Source organism: Malaya genurostris, chromosome 2 (genome assembly GCF_030247185.1).
Source record: "Malaya genurostris strain Urasoe2022 chromosome 2, Malgen_1.1, whole genome shotgun sequence".
Lineage (NCBI taxonomy): Eukaryota > Metazoa > Arthropoda > Insecta > Diptera > Culicidae > Malaya > Malaya genurostris.
Genome location: NC_080571.1, coordinates 210,062,332 through 210,081,614, shown reverse-complemented (window position 1 = coordinate 210,081,614; position 19,283 = coordinate 210,062,332). Strand labels below are relative to the sequence as shown.

The window sequence follows — 19,283 nt, the reverse complement described above, 5'->3', positions numbered from 1 at the left end:
CATTTAAATTCCAAACAGTCAAAAGTAATTGCACTTACCTTCATTGTTCTCGTTGACGTCCTCCAGATTGCCGTAGATAGGTTCGGCATTGAGGGCTCCGGTGCGCCGCTTGCGTGCATACGTATGAACCGGAACGATGTTCCGAAGATATGTGGTCGATGGGATTATGCGGGGAGCCGGCAACGGTGGCGGAACGGAACGTTCTTCCGGTGTTGGCAGTAGAAACGAATCGACAGAATCGGAACTGGAAGCACTACTGCTCGGCTGTCGGCGATTGTTACGGGAACGGTTGCGGAACAGTTTCTTGAACGATGACGACGACGACGATGATGAGGACGAATTGGATTTGGACGACAGCGGAGGTGACTGATGATACGGTGAGGAAGCTTTCGATGAACCGGACGGTTCTGAGTCAGGGAAACTGAAGCTATCGTACTCCGATGTATCGGATAGATCTTTACTGAAGTGATTTTTCAGTAGGGATCGCGGGAATTTGCTTCCACCCGAGATGGTGTTGTACAACATCTTCCCGAAACCAACCTTTTTGGTTTTCTTGTACATGTCTGTATCCGAACGAGGTAGGAGATCAGCCGGAATATCATCCAGAATAGGACGACCTTTGACGCTCTTGTTACGGGACAGGGTGGCCGTTGCTTTCGGAATATTGGCATATGATTTTCCGGAATCATCGCGATAAACCTGGGAGCAGAGATCGCTTGATGAACGGTAGCCAGTCATACGATCTCCTATCGAGGGATTGCTTTCACTGTCATTACTACCCCGGCGATGGTCGTCCGGCAGGGCAGTGATCGAATCGAGAGACTTAGAATTTTTACTATCACAGTTGGATCCGTTGGACCTATATCTAGTATTGCTTTTTTCTATGGATTCACCAGTGACAGGGAATCCGTAGCTTCGATGGTGATCGGAGAATTCGTCGATCGGCTTCTGCTGGCGAACTTTCTCTTTCAATCGTTGAAAGACGTCCCGACGATCTAGCGTCCTGGGTCGGTAGCCATCGACGTTCGTTGATTGGATTGCAACCGTGTTGGATCGTTTCAGCGCAGTATTTCTTCCACCGCCGCCGCTGCCATTGGGTGGTGTTCGGAAACTCTCCGACGAGGCGAGATTAACGTACATCCGGAACTCCTTGGACGACGGATCTTTGTCCCACTGGCGGTAGCTGATCGTCGGTCCGCGGGGTCCAACGGTTGCCAACGGTTTGAAGGAGCTATGGGGTCGTATCATATCTAAATTCTCCTCCGAGTAACTGGATTCCTTTAGTTCGTCCCATTCCGGAAATTGTCGCAACCGAGTGCGACGAATCGTGGAGGGTCTGTATCCGTTGAGAGCTTTCAGTACCGTGCTGTTACGTTTCAGAACCTGCGTGTCGTCTTCATCCTCATCTGGCAGACCTTCGTCTTCGTCCAACTCCCGAAACGGTGTCAGTTTGCCGTCATCCTCTTGACCCGTCTCGTGGTGACTTTCGATCAGCGAGTTCATACTGGACTGCACCTTGTCCCAATTGGCCTCGTACAGAGCTCCCATGGCGTTGTGCTGTTCCAGCGAGAGGCTGGCTTCGATCGCCCTGCCAGGATGATGTTTGATCCTCATTTTCGATATTTTTTTCTCGTTCACTTTTTCACGCTTCACACACACCGGTTAACACTCATCCGTACACTGTCACACACCAGTTTATTCATCGTAGAACTTTTTTTTCGCGGAAGATTGACACTGGTTTTGCTTACCCCCTTCTCTGAGATAGGTAGGCGAACTTTGGTTAGGGTCTGTTCGGTGCCATCGTTGTCGATATTTGCACAATACCTTTTCGTTTGCACTCCGACGGCGGACTGAACGATGCTAGGTCACCAATCGCTCAGCCAAGCTGCCGTAACACTGGAACAGTTTTCACGCTCTGCCTAGATCGAGACAATGGAGTTAGAAGTATGCTCATACATACACAAACACGGTAACACGCTGTCTTATGTTTAAAAAAAATGCAAAAAATAAACAACCGCTTCAACGTGGCTCAGTTCAGCTTTTTTTTTATTAGTTATTGGCTTAAAATTTTAATTAATTCCACGCAATGGTGAGAGGCAAATCCGTTCAATAGATTCGAATGAAGTTTGTTTCATTCTTCCCTGGTTTCGTAGTACCGTGCGCGCATACACACACGCTCCAATAAATCGAACTAACCGGTACTGTGGGCACGTGTGGGCAAACCAAAAGCGAAGGTAGATCGATTGAAACGTTGATTATCTTTTTCACGCAGATTAGTCCAAATTTGCGCTGAACTGTTTTTCATTGATTAATAATCGTGTTTCGATCTGGGTATTGCTACCGGCATGACATGCTACATGGCGCCCACTAATTAACGATTTTTTTTACGGAAACTTTTTTTTATTGTCACTAAAGTAGTTCTGATATGATACTTGTTTTGCGATTGATAATAAATTGGATTTCCAGTGTGCGTAACGAACGGAAGGAGAGTTGTTTTTGACCTGCGAAATTAGGTATTGTCGTTTTGTTGAGGATGATGGAATTGTCATTAGATAGCGATTGAAACATTACTGAGTGGCGTTCGAAAGATTGATGACTAAAACAAATTGATTTTGAGACATGACGTAATCGGTTCTGTGTTGTTTAACTAAACGTTGTATTTAGGAAGTAACCATTCCAGAGATCTCCGTTGTTCTTATTTTAAATTAGAACCGTAGTGAGCGCCCGAGGCGAATTTAAAAATATTCCTCCTACCAAAGTTTTCCAAAAAAGACAATTTGAAGACGAACATACATTATTTTGTTTTTCTGTAAGGTTTTAATTTTTCATAAACATTTTTAGAATTGAAACTTTAAACTCCACAAAATTCCACAGAAAACTTTTATACGATATAGTCTAGCCAAATGGACTTCATAATGTCAGAGACATAACTCGTGAATACGAATAAAATTGGCGCGCTTCCTTCACACTTCCGAGTACTAGTTATTTGACCGATTGTGTGAATTTTGCAAGCTTTCTCTTGTTTTATTTATAATAATTATAATATTGCTATTAATAATATTTATTATTATTAGTTCAAGATTAGTATTCAAAGGTATGCCACGAATTCAAAATATAGGAAAATCAACAATGATAATAACAATAATATCTTATGATTGTTAGTATTAATATTATTATTTCATTATCAGTATAACTATTAGAAGTACGTTCAAGATAAGTAAACGAATCGTTATAATCAAAAACTATATTAAAACCTGTTTTAATCCACCTAGTGGTGTAATGATGCCTTTCTCATTTTCATTTCCTTCTGTATATCACAGCAGAAATTCCCCAAAATACTACAATTTAAAAAAGTTTAGAAAATAGTTTTGAAGATTTCTGTTGCATAATATTGCTACATTCGTACACTACAGTTGAATTTAAGTTGGTGAAAAACTGTTCAATCATATTTGAGAAAGTGAAGTAGCTATATTTTAAGGTAACAGAGGTATTTTGCTCCACTTTAGGATTGATTTTATTTTTGCCCACTTTGTAAAAATATCCATTAAATGTTGTAATATCTTCGAAAACCTCTTTCGCAATAGATAATTTAATGTGATTAGCTTCAAATTGATGCAAAGTTTGTTAGGTGGGTCAAAATATATGAAGTGGAAAAAAACTGTTACCCTATTAGATTTGATTACTATTGTTAGTACTTCCGCAACCAAAAGCTAGATATCGGCATAGTGACATTCGGTTCATTCAACCATACACTAATATGACCTACAAATTTATTTACGATTCTCTATGAAGATTTGAATTTTGAAAAAAAAAAAAAAAACGTACCGGTAATCGGACTTGAATAAAATTCAGCAGATCTTTTACGGGGTTTTCAATGGTTGGTTTAGCTTTCTAAAATGTTTGGTATGAACGAGCATAAAGGTGAAAATCAGTGCCAACAAAGCACGCGCAAAATTCTGTACACACGAATTTAAAGAATCATCGCATAAAGCGTATCGTGCAAAAATGACACATAGAAATACGGTATATTTTCAGTGCATATTTTGTTCGCTAGTGAAACAAACACTAACTATGGATGGTTATCAACCATGCGTATTTTTTATGGACTAATATGAGGAAAACATATTTGTGCATGTTGTTTAAGACGGCCAATTTAATCATTTAATTTATAACAAAAATGCTCTTATATTTTTTTCTTGTGGGAAAAATAGTTCATTTTTTATTACAGATTAAACTCTTTGACATGAGCTCATTCGATTCATAAGCGAGAGTGATACTTGTGTGTTAGACTTGTTATGGTTAACTGATCACCTGTATATCTATGTAATTCTTCAAAAACTTTTTAATACTCAGATACATGGTAGTTCCCGCAGACAACACGAGTAGTAAAAGTTTGGCTTTTAGTAAAAATAAACCACTCTTTCATGAGTTAGTGAATCCGATCAGTTGTTATGAATCTCATAAAATGCTTTTTCAATGTATTCTTATGAATTTCGAATTTTCAAATTTAAAGAGCCAAAACCGAACAGATTCTATGATTTTTTGTTTAATTGTATTCTCTTAGGTTATGACTTGTTCATTGCTATAGGTTTCAGATGTAACAATATTTAGTATTTGTTTCAGATGTAACTTAATTAGTGTTTTGACACCTCCCAAAAAGTACCCCCATAAAAATACCAAAAAATACCCCCCATAAAAATAGAAATAAACGATTATTATTTTTTTTTTTATTATACTACATCTCAACGATTTGATTTTTTAGCATTGTTAAGCCGTCTAAAGTTAGTCCAAAGTAACGGGAAAACGGATTGAAAAAAATACATGCGAATGCAACTGTGTAATGAAAATTGCGAAAATGTTACCGCAGAGACAGGACTCGAACTCGTAGCTAGCGCCTAACCGGGGAAATCGTTATGCTAATTAAGCTACCCTACATATGAAAACGCATGAAGAGATAGCCCAATTAACTAGAAAAACCAAGCATGCGTCGCTTTACTTGGCCACCACAGCATTCAATCTCCCAAATCTCCATTTACGTAACTTATATATGTGTATATGTACTAATATACGTACGCATGTGTTCAAATATTTGTATTTCTTAATACATATAAATATTGGTGAAGTAAAAGCGATAATTTATATGTATAAATATATACACATATATGCAGGTTTGTAAATGGAGGTTTGGGTGTATAGTTCAATATCTACACAGAGAAAAATCTATTACTGGTATCATGACTTGTAATCATGGAAGCATGAACGTAACTATGCTATTATGAAAATTTTCGTGAAAGATGTGTTATTGTTCATGATATCAATCATTTTGCACATAAAATCATGATAGACATGATTCATGATTTCATGATTTTTAATCATGGATTTTTACCCGTGTATGGAAACCCATCCAACAGAAAACAAAAACACACCGCGTCACAAATCTATCCTCGCTAGTTTGCTTTGCCGCCTTTTTATACTTCATTTGTTATAATTCGATCATTCATTTAACTTACAGTATCATACTGTTCTTTACGTTTCGTCTTAGACTCGTCAGTGCAGTATCATGTAAAATGCAACTATTCCAAATTTTTAGTAAGATTCGACATAAATGTATTTCTATTATGATAGTTTGTCTTTTTCTATAATACATAGATATAGAAAAATTTCCAGAGGTGTGGAAAATCATGTCAGTTTTATTCGTGTTCACGCCATCCAGCTATGTCTCTGACATAACCCACCCGTCTTTCTTCCAATAACAGGTTTTAAAAAATGAAACATTTAATTTTGGAATGAATGAGTGGAAACATATATTGGAGAAGCCAAATGAATGAGAAACTCACAGAAGAGATGAAAAAATGTACGCTAAGAGACAGGACTCGAACCTGCATTCTTATGCATTCCGTGCATACGCGCTATCATTTCGCCATCCTAAGCCTTGTGATAGACACGACTCTAACACACGGGTATGGGAAAGCGTATATCGAGCATGGTCAAAATCCGGGTCGCCTCATGATCGGTATCATATATTCAAACATCCTTTCTGTTCATCGGACAACAAACACTAGTCTTCTCGCACCATACAAATTCTTCCGCTCAAGCACTGGGTAGAAGAGGATATTCATAATCACTTGCTAACTTTTTACATTTTTTTTTAAATATAAAAAATAGGTATAGAATTCGCTCAAACTTTAGAAAAATTTTCCGAGACCCGGAGGGCCGAATGTCATATGCCGATCGATTCGGTTCGACGAACTGAGCAAATGTCCGTGTGTGTGTGTATGTGTGTGTCTGTATGTGTGTGTCTGTATGTGTGTGTGTGTGTCTGTATGTGTGTTGTCAACTAAGAGGTCGAGATCTCAGAGATGGCTGGACCGATTTTGATCAAACTAGTCGCAAATGAAAGGTCTCCCCGTCACCCAAAACGCTATTGAATGGTTTTGAGATCGAATGTCTACTTTTTGAGTTATACGAAGTTTTAAGTCGAAATTTTCAGTTTTCTGCCAATATCTGTCACAATTGACCTTGAAAACAGAATATGTTTTTGGACTTAGATTCCACACGGCAATAGCTATCCAACAAGCCATAGATTGTTAAAATCCGTCCATTTTTAACGGAGATATCGATATTTTTGTGTAGGCAACTTTTACCCTTATTCCAGTAGTAGGAATTTTGAGCGCTCTATGATAATGCAATGCTTGGGAGCAACGTGAAACACGATTTTTTATACTGTTACATACGATTGCTTCTAAGTAACCCTAAGACTGTGTACAACATCCTTTTTCATGACAGTTTGCCTCGGACCGATTTTAGCACGGCTCGGTTTTGGCAACATAATCGTTCGAATACGACATATGTAAATCAGATGATGGCCAAGATGGCAGCATTTTCGAGTTTTAATTGCATAATTATCTTGATTTAAACTACTGACAGTAATGAATGCTGTAAGAACATGACACCAATATACCATTCGAATCAGTTCGTCGAGATCAGCAACTGCGTGTGTGGAAAATAACTTCACTCAATTGTCTCGGAGATGACTTAACCATTTTCTACAAACTCCGATTCATACGAGAAGTGCTTCTAAACAAAATTCCTGAATAACGTCTGGATCCGACTTCTGGTTCCTGAGCTACTGGATGATATGTCAAACGAAATTAAAATAGTGTAACTCATTTTTCTCATAGATGGCTGAACCGATCTAAGATTCAAATGAAATCTAGGAACCATCTAAGATTCAAATGAAGGGTCTTAAGGTTTTATAAAACTTCTTGCTTTTTGGTTTAGTTTTTCGAACATTTTGAATAATATGTAAACTATAAAACTCCTCAGGTGAATTTAACTGACTTCGATTACACTGATTTTGATATCCAATTCCAGTATCCAATCGTTTTCTCAAAAAATTGAATTTCAAAAACAAAAATTCAAATGTAAGGATTTATGGTCCCATGCAAAATTAATTAATTTTATCCGAATCTGATTTCTGATTCTGGAATTACAGGGTGATGAGTTTTTAAAATTCAAGCCGATATAGAAGATGGCAATTCTAAAAAGCTTCAAAGTTGGACTGAAAACTATTGCAATTTCGTCATATTTTTTTTAGCCATATGAATCGTTTTGGGTTATGCTGGTTCCAGAATACCGGCTCTGGGACCGGCTTAACTCTAAACTGAAACTTTCTTCGACATCTCATGGAATGTTCAATCGATTGTCACACGTTTGGATTCAAATTCGATCCGATTTGCAGCGACATTACAAGGTATTGGAATGATGTCATGAGAACTAAAACATCGAAGAATATTCATGCAAAAAACTCATGCGGATTGATAAAAAAAGGTATCATCTCACTGCTAGGTGGATTAAACACGTTTTTATTGTGCCAGTCGCTGGCTAGTTACTGTATCTTCTGTGAGTTTCTCATTTATTTGGCTTCTCCAAAATATGTTTCCACTCAGTCATTGCAAAAACTGAACTTAGTTATGGTGACTTTAGGTCAAATCAACTAAAATGAATAAATCGTTGAAACATTTTATGTTTTTTTGAGAAAATTTATTTTATTATGAATTTATTAGTATCTTGTACTAACACCACGAATAACGATTTGTTTCTGTTGAAGATTTTGCTTGAACATTTCTGATTTTTCAAGCGATTTGCAGCTGTCACTGTATTTGGCATGAAATTCCATGTGAAAATTAGTTTTAACAAAAAGGAATTTGTCGTTATAATCCAAACGAGAAATAAAGAAAGAACTATTTTTTCCTTCAATCACACAAACTCCAGAGATTCCATCTACAACTGTTTTCACTCAATAAAATTGTTCTCTTCGATTTGAACTACTTTGAAGTGTGGAAGAACACAATTAAGAACGCCAGGAAAGCGGTTTTTTTTTAATGTAACAAACAAAATTCTAAATCGCGTATCTATTATCTAGTAAAATAGAAGTTTTTTTCTTCCATGAAAATTAAAACAGCAAAGCTTTGGTATTACATTCCTGTAGAGGAATTTGACCTTCTGTTTCAACAGACTTCGCAGCCGATTCAGAGTGTACAGAACCAGTGCATGGCTAGTGCTACGATTCTACTGACACTACGAATCCTTCCAGGTCGGGGCTCGAACATACGACAACTGGTTTGTAAGACCAGCGCCCTATGCATTGAACCGCCAACCCGGGAATTAAAACAGACGTACTGTAAATGAAATGCACTAAATTGAATTCAAAATCGACCGAAAAAAAATTCAAAATTGAATGAAGATTTTGCTTGAACATTTCTGATTTTTCAAGCGATTTGCAGCTGTCACTGTATTTGGCATGAAATTCCATGTGAAAATTAGTTTTAACAAAAAGGAATTTGTCGTTATAATCCAAACGAGAAATAAAGAAAGAACTATTTTTTCCTTCAATCACACAAACTCCAGAGATTCCATCTACAACTGTTTTCACTCAATAAAATTGTTCTCTTCGATTTGAACTACTTTGAAGTGTGGAAGAACACAATTAAGAACGCCAGGAAAGCGGTTTTTTTTAATGTAACAAACAAAATTCTAAATCGCGTATCTATTATCTAGTAAAATAGAAGTTTTTTTCTTCCATGAAAATTAAAACAGCAAAGCCTTGGTATTACATTCCTGTAGAGGAATTTGACCTTCTGTTTCAACAGACTTCGCAGCCGATTCAGAGTGTACAGAACCAGTGCATGGCTAGTGCTACGATTCTACTGACACTACGAATCCTTCCAGGTCGGGGCTCGAACATACGACAACTGGTTTGTAAGACCAGCGCCCTATGCATTGAACCGCCAACCCGGGAATTAAAACAGACGTACTGTAAATGAAATGCACTAAATTGAATTCAAAATCGACCGAAAAAAAATTCAAAATTGAATGAAGATTTTGCTTGAACATTTCTGATTTTTCAAGCGATTTGCAGCTGTCACTGTATTTGGCATGAAATTCCATGTGAAAATTAGTTTTAACAAAAAGGAATTTGTCGTTATAATCCAAACGAGAAATAAAGAAAGAACTATTTTTTCCTTCAATCACACAAACTCCAGAGATTCCATCTACAACTGTTTTCACTCAATAAAATTGTTCTCTTCGATTTGAACTACTTTGAAGTGTGGAAGAACACAATTAAGAACGCCAGGAAAGCGGTTTTTTTTAATGTAACAAACAAAATTCTAAATCGCGTATCTATTATCTAGTAAAATAGAAGTTTTTTTCTTCCATGAAAATTAAAACAGCAAAGCCTTGGTATTACATTCCTGTAGAGGAATTTGACCTTCTGTTTCAACAGACTTCGCAGCCGATTCAGAGTGTACAGAACCAGTGCATGGCTAGTGCTACGATTCTACTGACACTACGAATCCTTCCAGGTCGGGGCTCGAACATACGACAACTGGTTTGTAAGACCAGCGCCCTATGCATTGAACCGCCAACCCGGGAATTAAAACAGACGTACTGTAAATGAAATGCACTAAATTGAATTCAAAATCGACCGACTGTGAATTTTGCAGCTGATCATATTCTAAACGAGTTTCAGAAGGTTTGAAGGTAAAAATATTCATCCGTTGATTCCGCCTTAGGTAAAACTATAATAAAGCAAATAAGAAATCCTGAGAATTCATTTCGGCGTTCAGAATCAGCTACGAGCACTAAAATTTCTAGTTCCATGATGCTACCTTTTCACAACCGAATTGAGTACGCGCGAAATTGCCAATCAAGTGGTTATGAAAATTGATTCCGATTAGTCCGAACCCATCAAACTGAGGTCGAATTGCGGTGCTAATCATTATGATCACCGGAACAGGTATGTAGATTGAAAGTCATTCGTGCAAATAATGCACGCTTCGGCCGCCGACCAGAAAGCTCTCGTCTCTGTTTGGACCATCCGATCAACTCATTTTCGACCAACGCGCCCAGTCATGCCAGGAAGGTCTTGAAGTAGTCACGAACGATCGGTTGTTATAATTATAATTATTATCGTATTCAACAGCAATGGCATTCATGTTTCCGAAACTGGTTCGCAGCAACCGTTCATTTGCTATTCAGTTTGAAAACTAGATACATTTTGGAATGTTGATGCAAATCCTAGTGTTGTTTGTCCAAGGTGCGTTGGATTGAAACCAAAGACTAGCAGATTTCTGTTGATGGAAAAAAAATTATGCTCTAAGCAGTCCACAAATCTCTACGGTTGGGAAGCGACTCAACCTCTGTTTAACAATGTCCCATTTCAAGCCCCACCGACTGTGTGCTATGATAATAAGTAAGACATTTAAGTTAGACGTTTGACACGTTCCCTTCGTACTTGTTGTTTCGTTTTTTTCAGCTTTCGCTTAAACCGAAAAAAACCTCGACCACGCAAACTCTCGCAAACAATAAACCTTGTTTCGCTCTAAAAACTATCGCTTCGGTATCAGTTGTTGACTGGCGGAACACGAAAGGAAATCCACCTACGAACAAACGGGAAATTGCTATGCACTTCGCACTAATAATGCACCACCGAAACTGAGACAAAAAAAAACCTGTCGTAAACGTGTCCAGTCTATTTATATCCATCACAACACAACCGCAGAAAACAAAATCGGAAAGCACCCCGGATGACAGCATTGTTGTAGCAACACAACGCAACGCAAAACGATTCGTTTAAATGTCAACAATAGAGCAGACTCATGGCGACCAACCGAACCGTGACGGAGCGAAAAATTGGCGATCAAGCCTCTGTTGATTGGGATCTCTTCCAAATTGAATAGCACGCGAACGTCAAGATGGCCCAACAAGTCGTATGAAGCCCCGTCTCGTTCGCCAGTGCCATCATTTGATTTGATCGGAGGTGACCACAATTAAAAGTGGTTCGGTCGAGGTGAGTCAGTTAGTTCAGGGGGGAGCGATGGGCGATCAGTTTTGCACCTGTGAGTATGCAAATTGTTCAATTTCAAGGCTTTTGAATATTTGGCTGTAAAAGCAATTGAATTGTTTGCGTACTTCGGTCGGGCAGACCCAGGGCTTCGTGACTCAGGAATTGAATGAATCGATGAATCAGTGAATTAGATTAAAATGTCAGCGCACCGTTAACCGGGATGACTTTGGTCAATCTTTAGATCGTTTCAAGGTATATTGGTATTTAGGTGATTAATTTTGAAGCACACAGAATTGGTCCGAAACTAATAGCCAATGTTTCAATGTTTTAGCATATTGAACTTTGAATTTGAAGTTTTTGGAAAGGAAAAATGTTTCTAGTTCCCTGTTCCGGTAGTACCGAAAATAGTTATTAAAAACAGAAAGACGGAACATAATCATTTTGTACGGATCCAACTTTCGGTTCCGGAACTACAGGGTGAAGTGTTTTCTTAATTGCAAACCGCCATTCAGAGCGACGATGCAAAATACGGAAACATCCTTCTAGATTTGCCTCGAAACCGTTTTTAATTTAAAGGTTACGTTAGTTACAGACTAAGCAAATCGATTCGGCTATATCGGTTCTGAATTCCCGGTTCCGGAACCAACGCTTGTATTGTAAATCCTCAAACAAACGAAGCAACAAAAAAACGTCCGCAGTGAACATTTTGCTTGACATTGGTGAATGAGAGACCTACATCAGAGAGAAACTGGATGCGTGAGAGTATATGCTACTGAGCTACTGATTTTCCCTTGCTTGGTAAATTGCCTGTGCTCTCAGTCTCAGTTAACACATGATCTAAGCAATCCATGTAATGCAATGAAATGAAGGGTTCGGTCTCGTTAGTACTGTACTTTGAAGAACTGAAGAACTTGGCTTCACGGATTTACAGACATCATTTTCAAACATAATGTTTGCACTCCAAGACCAAATTTGATAGCATTTCCAAAATATTTCAAACATTGTTGAAAATTTCAAATGTTTTGGTTATTTAAGGTGAAATGTAGCGGAATGCGCGAGCCGCGTTTTTGATCAATTATTCAAAAACTAGACCGATTGTCGAAAAAGTAATAACACTAAAGTTTTCGCAATTAAATTAATTGGTTTCGTGAAATGTATAAACGGTTATTGTTCCGTTCAACGGGGATGGTTTCAAAATTGAAAAGTAGCAGAATTTCACAAAGAATCTGAAAATGTAACTCGAAATTATATAAATTTAGCCAAAACAGCCAAAATTTGAAAAAGTTTACATAAACTTTTCCATTTTTTTATTGCTTGCGTGCTGCTGTTTCGTATTGAGATGGTGTGAGAAATGCACGGTGGGCACGGTGGCCTTATATCGTGAGCAAAAATTACAAATAATTACAATTACAATTACAAATAATGACACGACTTTATGCAACATTGGGTTTTGTGTTGAAATAGAAACGAGTAAATGGGTATTGTAATAAATCATTTATTTTCTAAGTAACTGTCGTTTGTTTGTTTGTCGTTCAATGCATTGATGTTACTGATGCATGGCTGTGCAATATAATGTAATAGATAATTCTTTATATTGTACTGTCAAAAACACCGAAAATACTTGAATGTTTTCTTGTTTTCAATCGTTCTTTTGAAGAAGAATCCATGCTTGCTACTAAACTCAGACATATACATGGTGAGCACGTTAGACAATATATATACATCTAACCTCATGTTAGTCGATCATAATTACTCATGATTCATAGTTCTAGTGTAATAGTAATCACTAACAATAACGATTGAAGTAGAATATTTTCAAAGTGTAAAAGATTCAAAAATCCATGACGAATCAATGAGTTTTTTTTACAAGCCAACAAAACGAGTGGTAAGCCCACTCGTAATCGTTGAAGAGTTGCCAGTGAATGTTTTTTGATACGATCAAAGCCATCTTTGGTTGTAGCTGGTGGTTTATATGAAGAGAGCTCTCTCTCTCTCTCTCTTCACGAGCTTGACCTTTTGTTCATTCTGAAATGCTTCTCTACGTCGTTCCGTTGCATGGCGACGTTCCGATTCGGCATTTATTATGCAGAACTCGAGAGCAAGTGTGTGATGCTACGCAAAATCGACAAAAGGATTTGCTGGTTTCGATATATTTGTTGTTTACTTATAGGTTCGGCAATATATTATGCTAAATTTCGGCAAAAAATACGCATTACCGAGGTGTCAGAACATTACTTTAACCAACTTCATAAAAGAGCATGTGGAATACCGAATAATAAGTAAAAAATCGCGTTGCCTATCTAATTCGGCATTTCGAACACGGTAAAAAAAATAAAGTACCCGATTTTTTAATTTTAGTTATTTGACGTAAAGCCGCCATAACTAAGTTCAGTTTTTGCAATGACTGAGCGAAAACATATATTGGAGAAGCCAAATGAAAGAAAAGTAACAGAAGTTTTCTTTCATTTGGCTTCTTAAATATATGTTTTCGCTCAGTCATTGCAAAAACTGAATAAAGTACCCACTAATGTGTATTTATGTGGGTCTATCATTTCCGATAAAACTTGGAAAATTCATTTAAGGGGTAAATATCATCCTCTCAATCAGTGATGCTATTTAACTAGAGTGATACAGCAGCTGTAAATTTCATGCGTACACTGAGGATGCAGCCGACGAACACCACACAAAAAGGAATGCGCATTTCTCAACAGTGTCGAATAGGCAGACTTTAAGTGTGCGCTTGTGTTTAAAGCAGCTGGTGCGAGTGAGCCACACTCTTCGCATCGCATCGCTCTCGCCTTAATACAACAAAGTGTGCACTAGTGAGCAAACACTTCTGTGATTTTTTATTAATTTATAGAGCGTAGAAATGGCCTGGCTATGATAAACTTTATTTCAGTTAGGAAAAATGATAATTTGTATTTTGGTGAATATCGGCGTGTACACTTCGGTGAACCTCAGAGAATATGAGAGCTCTGCTCTATCACTTTATTGTGATCCGGTGCTAGAGGTGAAAGAAAAAAAAATCACGCGCCCTCATTATGCGTGCACACTGTATAGAACAGTGGTGTGTATATGTGTGTAGTGATGAAGGAATTGAAACGATCATTCTCGGCCGGGCCAGAAGCAGTCTTATATGTTTACTGTGTACAAAATCGTAATTATGTAGGGAACTACCGTAGTATAACGAAATTGTCTGCTGCTTCAAAGCTCTTTGAAATAATAGTGAGTAATGAGTTGTTCTCTTGTACAAAAAATGACATCTCCACTATCAACACGGCTTTATACCGGGGCGTTCAGTAAACAATAATCCTCAGGATTTTACCTCGACCTGTATTCCACGCTTAGAGAAAAAAGTACAAATAGATGTCGTATACACTGATCTGAAAGCGGCGTTCGACCGAATTGATCACCGAATTCTTTTATGCAAGATATCGCGTTTGGGTGCAACACATAAGTTAATAGACTGGCTATGCTCTTACTTCAGTGGTAGAGTCTTACGAGTCAAGTTAGATTGCTGTGTGTCATCTTCGTTCACGAACATATCAGGTGTACCTCAAGGCACTTCTGTTCTCACTGTTTTTTAATGACGTTACTTTGCGGCTCAGTGATGGCTGCACATTAGTTTCCGTCGAAGATTTGAAACTATACCTTGAAGTACGCTCTATTGACAACTGCGTCCTTCTTCAAAAACTTCTGGATGAATTCGTTACCTGGTGTCGCAGGAACTGGCTTATCGTCAGCATAGCAAAATGTCAGGTCATAACATTCCACCGAGTTTTTAATGCATTACTTTTTGACTATAAAATTGACGCACGAACGCTCCAAAGAGTTGATCGTGTTAATGCCCTTGGTGTTTTGTTGGATTCTAAACTTACTTTTAATATGCATCGTTCCTCATTAATTACAAAAGCGACTCGACAATTTGGATTTATTGCTAAAATCGAACGTGATTTTAAAGATCCACATAGTTTGAAGGCGTTATATTGGTCGCTTGTTATGCCTATACATGAAAATGTTAGCACAGTTTGAAGTCCGTATCAGCTAGCTTGGAGTTTATGAATTGAACGCGTGCGAAAAAGATTTATTCGATTTGCTCTATAAAAACCTTCCCTGGCAAAATCCGCAAGATCTTCCACCGTATCCCGACGCTGTTGTCTGATTGGTCCGGACTCACTGCAACGGCGCACCAGTTTTTGTTGCGAACATAATCATTGGCAATATTGCTTCTCCGAAGCTTTTATCTCGTCCAGACTTTCGTGCATCGCAACAATCGATACATTTTACTAATTTTCTTCAACCGAGATTTCACCGAACGAACGATTCTATGAACCGATAACAGAACAGTATCAGAATATTTGGCACTGTTGAACATCTCTTCGATTTCGGCGAACCTACACATAAATTTGCGCAGAAAGTCTTACGTTCCACTATTTTATAACTTGACTACATTATATTCATTAGGACCTTTTGTTGTCGGATGAATTAAAAATAAATAAACGTGTAAAAGAGAAGAGCTCTCGTTGATGTTGTCAGTACGAGGCGAGAAATTACACCTGCTCTTCGTCACACAGAGAAGATGGACATCTTTGCTCTCAACAATAGATAAAGCATATATACACACTTCGAAAAAACTTGGTGACTGTACATCTTATTAGATGCACATAAATGGAGCATATCAGCTCACGCAAATTTATGTGCGAGAACATTCAATATTGTGTCTAACATTCCATGACATGAAATTCATCGAAATAAAAAAAAATTGAAAGCGACCGCCGTGATTTGAACCGAGAATCATTAGATCACAAAGTACGTATGTTAATCGACTGAAACACAGAAGAACACATCTGCTGGAATTTAGTCACCTGTAAAATTTAATTTTTTTTGGCGTGTATATAATAAATTGGGTGGTTTACTATCCAGTTTAATATAATGGAACGAACCGTAAATGGATGTTTAAAAAAAAATGCAGGAATCAAAATTGATTTATTTTCGAAGCAAAATGCTTGATAATCATTTGAAAAATGTATTGAAATATTTACACATGCCATGCCTATAATGTCATATCGTACATCCGGCTTTGCAGCGTACGTTGCAATTAGTGGACAGAGACACTAAATGTGATAAAAATTTTAAGCCTACTCCTGTTAGAACAAATAAGTGAACTGTTGAAGCAAGAATTAAACATAATACATCGAAACCTATTTTAAAATAATATTAGAACTTACTCTAACTGGACGAATAGGTCAGCTGTGCACTAATTCTTATAATGTCCGAATTTAATCCGAATTTCAAAATATCATTCAAGAATCGTTCAACTACTTATGGGTGTTATTTGATTCATTCAGTTCGGTGCCCTGCAATATGGATATGGGTAGTATTTCACTCAGTTTTACATGTCAAAAAGTACCCTACTTTCGACTGTTCGAATTGGAATCGAAAATGGGTATTTGTGGTACTCATAAATGGGTATTTTATTTTAATCGTGTCATGAAAAGTACGAGAGTAAGTTTAGGTATGTAAATGGCAAAATAAATGTATTTTTTCCTTATTTTTTCAAGATAATGAGTAAGACTGATTACAAATTGCAACATCAAATGTAAGCATCAAAGTTGTTTTGGTATTCGATCATGGTATTACATTACTTATACGTTTAAACGCCAGTTTAAAAGTTTCGATAGAGCTTCAAGCTGTTTATTCTGAAAAGGACCTATTCTTTCTACTTCTAATAGCATGAGTAACGAAATGTTTTTGTGAGCCTCGCTACAATCTACCAAAACCACGGCTTCGAGCTAATGACGTGACGTGAGATTATGAATTAAAAAAGGTACTTAATATGGAGAACATTCTACGATTTAGTAATTCGTTTGCATTGGATTATTGAGCCTAACTATAATAATGAGTGATTGCTATCATGTAACGTCAATTTTCTAATTAAATTAATTCCGGGTTGTAAACGATGCGTTCCGATCTTCCTTTGTGCTTGAAAACGTGTACAAACAGTATTCATTACTTAAACACTCAGCATCACAGATCAAACAGTATCACCGCAGAAATACGGAACTTTCCAGCATCAATCATCCCGGCGTCGATCTCCGGCGGTAAGCAATTTAAGACCCAGCTCATGTTAAACAATGGGATCGGCAAGAAACTGATTGAACGACGCCAATTTATTGTTGGCAACGTCTAACATCCGAATGACGATCGCTGCTTCGAGGGAGCTGCCAACAACAAATGTAATAAACAAACGAAAAAAAAAACACCTTAGCAATTGAGCCCATCTGCGATAAAACATGCGAATTTAGAAATAGACACGATGATGTCGGTGCGATGACCGAATTAATCAGCAGAAGGTTGAAAAGCAGCTGCTCTGATGGCGGAGTGAGCCATTGAGTGCTGCTTAATGCACTCAATGCAATATCGAATGCGTTCGCTAAAATACGATACTTAATGAGCACGATGCCACAGATGCCGAGCCGATGCTGCCAATGCCGGTTGTGCGGTATCTGACGAAGGATTATATTTCCCTTGCCTTAGAAGTTGCTTTCGATTTTGATTTTGCAATTTTCTGGACTTCAGATGGCCCACATTTCAACCCAGAACAAAAACTCAATCGTTCTGACTCGGAAAGTGAAGATATTTCAATTAGATTGGTTGAATTAACGATTATATTGATAACCACTTATTTGCACTTGGATGGTGAAACAATTGCATCAGCGTTTCAACTACTGATCAAAGATCGTTTCACAATCAAACAAGCTATCAGCAAATTATACTCACAAGTGTACTCAGTGCCAGTGATGCCAATCCTATGGGAATCTCTGTGGATCTACGAGATTTGAGAAATTCTTGAAACATTTGCATTTTGAAAGATTTTTAACAGATCTGAATGGCCGAAAACTTTGGGATATTGAGTTTAGTGTTCTGAAATAAAGACATTTTAGTTATCTTAAATTCTATCGAAAATTTTCCACACTTATTTGAGCAACAATTTCTAATGTACATTCTTAGAAAAAAAATCACCCTTGACGTAGATTCAGGCATACCGTAGTTTCTTCGGTGATGACACAATACTACATCTACTAACATGTAAAAATAAATTTCGCGTCTGTATCGATGTAAGCTTCGGCTAAATTCACTGTGAAGTAAATGATATGACTTATCTTCACATGCTGTGAATTGGGAATGTAAGTGAATCGCGATACTCCTTTTATGTGCACCTATAAAGATGTAAATATTTCTAAGTGTGTACACACCTAGGAAATATCATGTAAATTTACGTCTTCTGAGACCGACGTATACGAGCATCAAAAATAACTGATTTTAACAGTAGATCTAACACATATTTAATGCATTAAGACATTATTTTGAATGCTGGAACATGTAAAATTACACGCCTGCTTGAAAGGCTGGGTGTGTTTGACACATATTCAACTTATTCTTGTAAAATTCAGTCATTTTACGAATTACGTCCTTATGAATTGAGTCATATGTGGATTTGCGTCACCTGTAAATTTCATAAGTATAACCATTAAATCCGAAATTTTTAGCTTGTAAAACTTTCGACTGAAATATTTTGAAAGTTAGGTTATTTAGCGGTTTTTCAGTCAATAGTGGATCAAAACAAAAATTTTAGTTTTAACACTCAACGTTTCGACGCTACTGGTTTCCGTTTTCTTCATGAAAGCTCTCTTTTAATGTAAACAAACTATCTTATTGATGATCCTGCTTATGTATCTTATTTTCGGTAAGCTTTCAACAACTTACTAGATTCTAAAGTATCAGTTATGGGTTACCTAATATTAAAGTTTTAAGTTGTTATTATTCTTTATTAAAAATTGATACAGTGTAAATTTTATGTAAAAATATCAAGTTGTTCCTGACATATGGTTGCTCAAAGCGGTACTGTGAGGGATTGAAGCAAAAATCTTTT

General features: G+C 37.3%; 1 protein-coding gene across 9 annotated transcripts in view; it reads right to left on the bottom strand.

Annotated features, from left to right (window-relative positions):
• LOC131427342 (cGMP-dependent protein kinase, isozyme 2 forms cD4/T1/T3A/T3B) overlaps positions 1 to 19,283 on the bottom strand; it is a 554,292-nt gene that overhangs the window by 163,511 nt on the left and 371,498 nt on the right. The window contains exon 2 of one of the 9 annotated variants that reach the window (XM_058590432.1): positions 39 to 1,919. The exons of 7 other annotated variants lie outside the window; for them this stretch is intronic. In XM_058590432.1, coding sequence (XP_058446415.1) covers positions 39 to 1,614 — 1,576 coding nt within the window. In that variant the 5' untranslated portion in view covers positions 1,615 to 1,919. The remainder of the gene's footprint in view (positions 1 to 38; positions 1,920 to 19,283) is intronic. One more of the 9 variants, XM_058590433.1, reaches the window with a different exon arrangement.